This window comes from Uranotaenia lowii, unplaced genomic scaffold (assembly GCF_029784155.1).
Source record: "Uranotaenia lowii strain MFRU-FL unplaced genomic scaffold, ASM2978415v1 HiC_scaffold_652, whole genome shotgun sequence".
Taxonomy (NCBI): domain Eukaryota; kingdom Metazoa; phylum Arthropoda; class Insecta; order Diptera; family Culicidae; genus Uranotaenia; species Uranotaenia lowii.
Genome location: NW_026598592.1, coordinates 1 through 7370, shown reverse-complemented (window position 1 = coordinate 7370; position 7370 = coordinate 1). Strand labels below are relative to the sequence as shown.

Here is a 7370-nt window from a genome sequence, read left to right as displayed (position 1 = left end):
TAGGTCTACTGAAAACCTAGGAAGGTCGTGTGTTTCTAGGTTTACCCAAAGCTAGGGACAATCCCCTAGCCCGGTCCGCAACGCGAAGCGTAAGGACCATACTTCACTCTAGTTCGAACGCGCAGCGTGAGGAGGTGGCCTCTTGGTTTTGATGCACGTTTCTGAGACGGCCCTGTTTTTTCTAGGTCTACTGAAAACCTAGGAAGGTCGTGTGTTTCTAGGTTTACCCAAAGCTAGGGACAATCCCCTAGCCCGGTCCGCAACGCGAAGCGTAAGGACCATACTTCACTCTAGTTCGAACGCGCAGCGTGAGGAGGCGGCCTCTTGGTTTTGATGCACGTTTCTGAGACGGCCCCGTTATTTCTAAGTCTACTGAAAACCTAGGAAGGCCCCGTGTTTCTAGGTTTACCCAAAGCTAGGGACAATCCCCTAGCTCGGCCCGCAACGCGAAGCGTAAGGACCATACTTCACTCTAGTTCGAACGCGCAGCGTGAGGAGGCGGCCTCTTGGTTTTGATCCACGTTTCTGAGACGGCCCTGTTTTTTCTAGGTCTACTGAAAACCTAGGAAGGTCCCGTGTTTCTAGGTTTACCCAAAGCTAGGGACAATTCCCTAGCCCGGTCCGCAACGCGAAGCGTAAGGACCATACTTCACTCTAGTTCGAACGCGCAGCGTGAGGAGGCGGCCTCTTGGTTTTGATCTACGTTTCTGAGACGGCCCTGTTTTTTCTAGGTCTACTGAAAACCTAGGAAGGTCCCGTGTTTCTAGGTTTACCCAAAGCTAGGGACAATCCCCTAGCCCGGTCCGCAACGCGAAGCGTAAGGACCATACTTCACTCTAGTTCGAACGCGCAGCGTGAGGAGGCGGCCTCTTGGTTTTGATCTACGTTTCTGAGACGGCCTTGTTTTTTCTAGGTCTACTGAAAACCTAGGAAGGTCCCGTGTTTCTAGGTTTACCCAAAGCTAGGGATCTTCGTAAGGACATCCTCGTAATTATGATCCATGTTTCTAGGCCGGACTTTTGAACATTTGAAACAGACCGCGAAGTTACTCAGTTGCCAACTATCCATACCGCCAAATAGTCTCATTCGCAAATTGGGAGACCGCGTAATGTTACAAACCGCTGAAAGGCAAACCGCCAAAAGGGCCATATGCCAAATGAGAAACCGCCAAGTGTTACAAACCGCCAAATGGTAAACCGCCAAATAGGTCCATACGCGAAATGTCATACCGCCAAAACGAATACCGCGAAATGGTTTACCGGGAGCTGTGATACAATCCAGCGTAACAACTGTCTAATTTAAGTTCAAATGGATTTACGTGAAAAATGAATTGGCGCCAAATCAGCGCGCCCCACATACTAGCACAAAAATTGGTAGTTCATGCCTATTATACAAAACAAGATGAACACCCGATGTACAACACTGATGTCCATCATGTTGACTTCAAAAACCGGCCATTTGCCGTATACACGTGACTGAACAAGTCGTCCACTTAATGGCCTGATTTTTTTTTTTCGTTGAACGGATGGAACAGGTAATTATTTTTGTTCAATTGCAAATTTTGTGCTTAATTCGTTTCTTTTCAGTAGTTTTTCAAGCACTCCGGGAACGGCAGTACCGTCCGGAAGGCGGCCAGGTATTCCGCATCTCCCAGCGGTGGATTCAAACCCCCGGACCAGGCGATGTTCACAATGAACCCAAGGCCGGGACCTGCTCCACACTACGTTGGCCCACCGGTTCCCGGGAAAAAGTTCCCGTCGTCGTGCCTGTGTATCGACAGGTACAACACATTTGGATCGTCGTAGAATACCTGTTGCGTTCCGTTGCCATGGTGCACGTCCCAATCGACGATCAGTACCCTCCGAATTTCCGACGGTAACCGCTGCCTGAGGAGACGCGCTGCGATGGCTATCTAATTGACGAAACAGAAACCCATGGCCGCATTTGGTTCCGCGTGGCGTCCCGGTGGACGAACGACGGCGAATCCGTTTTGGATTTCCCCTTTTGCTGCCTTATAGCTTAAATTGATCACGCAACCTGCGGCCATTCCAGGTGGTATCCAGGTCTACACCCACGCCTCCGCACGCTAATCGCTGGAAACTGACCTAGCTGGCTTCGACTTTGGCCCGGTTGATCTGGTTGGTACCGAACACCAGCGAGTGGCTCTCAGTGTGTACAGTCTGTAGTTCCTGGGTAGCCTTTCGAGAACGGAGTTTATCACAGCGAGAAGCTAACCCAGTCTCAACAAGCCGGGCCCAAACACTTTGCAGCCGGGAAATTTTGAAAATGGGAATTAAGAGAGGAAGCATATTGAACGATAGTGATTAAAAAGCTATGAAAAAAAATTTTTTAATAAAATTTCAATGGTAACTATAAAAAATCAAAACTATTTTAATTCAAAAAATAACACAAATGCCTTTTAAAACCGGACCACCCTATTTCATCACACATACATGCACATTTTTCAATGCCATGCACTCACACAAAAGCACAGATGTCAACCGAGCTGTCATTCTGAAAATTTATTTCTAGTCATTAAAATTCATCTGGTTGGGCCATTTTCCACTAGAAAACAAATGGATGGCTAGTAGGCGGCAAGTAGGATTCCTACTAATCTTTCTAGTGGTCCTACCACTCTTTTTATTAATTGGGGGGTGATTACATCACAGATGAACAGATGTACAAGCTCGAACAAAAAATCTTCAGAAACTTGTGTAAAATTTCCAGTGCTCTATTTTAAAGAAGCCGTTAAAAAATGACGAAAAACAGTGCCATCTATTGCTAGATTGCTAACTTTTGAACGGCGCAATAGATGGCACTGTTTCTCTTTTAAATGTAACAAATTTTCGAAAAGACGCAATAGTATTTGAATTCAAAAATGAATAAATTTAAATACTATACGAAGAATTATTCTATACAATTAGATTAACCACGAATAATTTTTTGCTGAGGAAAATAGCATCATCATAGTTTTTTCACTAAGCAGGGACTGCCGAAATAACAAACAGATGTACAAGCTTAAATTTTAATATTTCAGAAACCAGTGCAAAATTTCAAATGCTATCATTGAAACAAGCCGAATAAACTTTTAAAGTACCTCATACCTGGAAGAGCACAATCGTATGATCTCAAAAATTAATAAATTAACATCGTAGCAGAATGGACGGCTTCAATATATTCACAAGGTAAATTTGCCTGGTTCATTAATCCTTCATTCTTTTTACCAAAAAAGACTAACTAAGAACTTCGGACAAGCTAGTCGAACCAGTTATTTTATCCAGTTGAGTTTAAAATTAACAATCTCATGAAACAATACCTATTATAGGCTTTTGTGACATCGATGCTGGATTATGTGTAACCCCTGATGAACTGGGTTGTCCTTTCTAAAAACTCCCGTTTTGAATTCCCAATACCGCCTAATTTGAATATGCATAGAATGTATGCATAAATGTATTTATTAACTTGATAGTGTATTAAATTGACAACGTGGATGGTAAAAACGTTTTTCGACCATCATGTCCAAACCCTGTTATGACTTATGAAAAACGGTGTAAAGTGTCTACACCGCCCATGAGAACCCAACATAAATCGTGCGTTTTCTTAAAAATTATTTAATAAAAAAGTATTTTCTCCTCAAAAGCATCAAAATGAATTGGGCTGCCACTGGTTTGGGAACAATTTTGCGGACACTATGGCAGCCACAGGTTTCCACCGTTCGCTTCCGTTACCACGCCGATAAAGTGGCCCGTGGACGATTGGTTCGCCGGTACGGTTACAAGGAAAAAATTCTCAAGGGTGGATTACTGCCACATTTGGACAACGGACAAAAGCTGCCGATGCCTGATTATAGGTACGCTGTCATCAACTCTCATTGGTTTTATACTATAAAATGTTTTTTTTTATATATATATGTTTACGTTACTAGGCCCAAGAATGCGTGGTGTGAAAAGCGAGCTCTTTTCGGGCAGAACGACTACATCGACATCCTTGGCGATGGAAAACTGCACCCAACTCGGGTGCTATATTCAGTGCCGTCCTGGTTGCGCGGGGTTTCCGGCAACGAATACCAGGTGCTGCTGCGGAAGCGAAAGCTGCTTAGCCATACCATATATCCGGTGGCTAGACCCACTAAATGGAGGGACATGGAAAAGCGCATTTCATACCTTTACCGGTTCCTGAATAGGAAAACGAAAACCGGACCATCCAATGTGTGAACTGTAAATGGTTGAATATATATGTAGTTTCTAGTTAACAAACATTTTTTACTTAGAAGGTCACAGCCGCGAGGAAACCCCTATTTGCTTATCGAAAAATTTCTAAAATATTTGGTATCTCATTTGGAAGAAAAAAAAACCGTAGATGCAACATGAACAAGCAAAAGGCTCATTTGACAGAATACTCCATTGGAATAATTGTAGATAACACTCAAAATCTAGAGAAATTGTTGAGATTCTATTTAAGGGGAGAACTTTTCTTCTGAGATTTTTAATGCTCTCTTGGATAATTGTAAAGAATCCCTATATAAAACTTAACATCATTCGGGTCATTTTAGATAAGATTAAAGATGTAAGATGTCATAATATATTAACTTGTACGAAAAGCTCGAATTTTCTGATGACATTCGTGACGTGACTACGAATTAACTGTGCTAAGCCTGTTGTTCAGGGGTTGTGTGCTCATTATGATTAGCAGACGAAAGATCCATTCTACAGTTACATGCAGTCAACTGAACAGAGTACATTCGGTGGCGAATCTTGGGCACAAGTTTACGATTTACTTTGATTAAGCACCTGTAATTAAGCTCATTAGCTAAAATCAGAAACGTCAAACGAACCAAAAGAGGCCGCATGAAGCCCAAACACATCCATACAACTTGACAACCTTTGGCAGTTTAGTTTAATCAGCTAGCCAAGAAGAAGAAAGAGAAGAAGAAAAAGCTCATAAGACCGGTTGTTCTCTACGGGCACGAGACATGGATATTGCTCGAGGAGGACCTACGTACACTCGGGGTATTCGAGTGTTAAGAACCATCTTTGGCGGCGTACAGGAGAACGGAGTGTGGAGGCGAAGGATGAACCACGAGCTCGCGCGACTCTACGGCGAACCCAGTATCCAGAAGGTGGTGAAGGCTGGCCGGGACATGTTGCGAGAATGCCGGACGACTGTCCTGCAAAACAGGTGTTCGCTACGAATCCGGTAGGAACAAGACGAGCGGGGGCGCAACGAGCGAGGTGGTTAGACCAAGTGGAGCGTGATCTGGCGAACGTGGGGTGCCCGAGGAATTGGAGAACGGTTGCCATGGACCGAGTGAATTATAGGAATTATGTTCGTCAAGTTATAAAATAAAATAAAATAATAATTAAGCAATCAGAAGCAATAACAGAACAGAACAGGAACAATACAAATTTTCATTGTGCTCCCCCGATGCACTGAGTTTATAATATTTAACCGTTACTGCCTAAAACCACAGTTGCGTGTAAATGCTGTTTTGGTTTTTTTTATCTGAGTTTGACCGGCGGTGTTTCGAATATTTTGGACGAAATAATTGTACTTATAACCTTCAGATTAGAATTCGTTTGATTTTTTATAGTCATGGGAACCATACACAATGCGGTAAGTAAAATGAGAGAATTTAAATCGAAAGCCATTCGCACCTAGATTATTAAAAGATGATTTTAAGAAAGTCTGCTAAGCGCACAAATCTGGCCTGGTCACTTATTACTCATTGTGTGTTTAGAGAAATTCTTGACACGTGTCGATTCAAGGTTATGGAACAAAAACTAAATTGTTTAATTTTCAAATAATTTGTTTCGCATATAGGGGAAGTCCGTTAAAGAAGTAAAAATAATTTTATTTGCGTCTATTCAGTAGTCTTTTACCGAAGCTAAACTTATTTTGCTTATTAACGACACAAAGCTTTATTTACGACAATCAATTACTTGGAACAATTCATTTTCATTCCCCAGGATGATTCCTTCCTTAATCACTGCTAGTCAATTTCCATCTGTATACTATTCAAAAAAAAAAAAAAATTAACGACACTGATAATACGCACCTAACCAAGTTTGTATATTACAGAACATTCTGCTCAATCTGGATATATCCAGCTTAACGTCTAAAATAAAATTATATGTGCAGCAATACGATGCCATAAACTGCGATACGGTGAAAGCATTGATAGATTTGGTTTCTGAGGTTGATGATCTCGTGGTTAAGAAAAAATTGTTACCACATCAAGCGCTCGGGGAAACGGAACGAATAATTATTGACAATTACGACCTCACGCGATCGTTCAATTGCAAACACTGCTCTAAACCTGTGAAAATGACCCAATCTGCCCTTCTAGAACACCTAACAAAGCAACATAAAAAACTTGTCGTCTGTAAAGCGGATGAAAAAATTGCGAAAAATCAATCTACCTCTAAAGGCACATCCCATGCAGACAAAAAACCAAAAAAGGAAAAGAAGATGATGAGCAAACCAGCCAAAACGTTTATTGAACGACATTTGCCTAGCAGCTACGTTGAACTGATGCTACCGATTCACAGAAAAATAATGAACGACAACGAAGCCATGGACAATATGATCTGCGAGTTACGTGAAATATTCGAAGACGAAGTTGAAGACCTCTCAATAATTCCTTTCGGTTCTCGTAGTCTTGGACTCGGAACCGAAGGAAGTGACCTAGATTTGTATTTGGATTGGATGAACAACTACAATGGCGCTTGGTTCGCCGCACCAACTCACAACCGCAAAACGATTGAATGTGTAACTAGAGCCATAACGGATGCATTGCATCTCTCAACGAATTATAAAAAAATCCGTGCTTTAGTAAATGCAAGAACACCGGTCGTGGAAGCCTTCCACAAAAAGGCCAAAATCAACTGTGACTTTACTTTTAGCAGTGGATTGGGACATTGCAATAACGTGTTGCTTAAATATTTCTTTGACATTCAGCCAGTGTGTAAGTATCGGGAGCCTTAATAAACATTCAATAACCCGACATTACCGAAACCAATTTTTCGTCCTAAAGTTCGTTCAATAGTCTTTAAGTTTTAAATGAGTGTTTTCTTTCAGGTTACCACGTGTGTATTTATATTAAGAAGTGGGCTAAACAGTTATCTATCAATGATCTGAACAGTTACGCTGTTAATCTGATGGTGATTTTTTATTTCCAACAAAACAAGTTTTTGCCCCCAGTATACCAGCTAGAGGTCGTAGAAAAATCGGACCTGGTAGAAGCTCGTCAGTATCAATTACCATCTATTAAATTTTATTTGATATTATTAATACCTAAATCTGTTTTTCTAGGTTGGCAAACTCACTTTGAAAGATATGGTCTTGAACATTTCAACATCCCTTTGTTAGAC

General features: G+C 41.7%; 2 protein-coding genes across 2 annotated transcripts; both read left to right on the top strand.

Annotated features, from left to right (window-relative positions):
* The first annotated feature begins 3563 nt into the window (after nt 1–3563).
* LOC129760546 (39S ribosomal protein L51, mitochondrial) lies at nt 3564–4256 on the top strand. Its single transcript, XM_055758199.1, has 2 exons — nt 3564–3850; nt 3926–4256. The coding sequence occupies exons 1-2, from the start codon at nt 3648–3650 to the stop codon at nt 4212–4214; spliced, it is 492 nt and encodes a 163-aa protein (XP_055614174.1). The 5' UTR covers nt 3564–3647; the 3' UTR covers nt 4215–4256.
* A 1206-nt stretch (nt 4257–5462) lies between these two features.
* Nucleotides 5463–7364, top strand: LOC129760545 (terminal uridylyltransferase Tailor; the record flags this gene model as incomplete). The annotated part of the gene is made up of 4 exons (XM_055758198.1): nt 5463–5613; nt 6079–6964; nt 7078–7245; nt 7312–7364. Coding segments are annotated over exons 1-4 (1128 nt in total), but the record flags the coding sequence as incomplete, so codon positions are not given.
* Between the last annotated feature and the right edge of the window lie 6 nt (nt 7365–7370).

Bases quoted from the DNA above. Each gene is read 5' to 3' on its own strand.
- LOC129760546 (XM_055758199.1), top strand. From the start codon at position 3,648: ATGAATTGGGCTGCCACTGGTTTGGGAACAATTTTGCGGACACTATGG. The intron at 3,851-3,925 runs GTACGCTGTCAT...TTACGTTACTAG, and splicing joins CTGCCGATGCCTGATTATAG to GCCCAAGAATGCGTGGTGTG.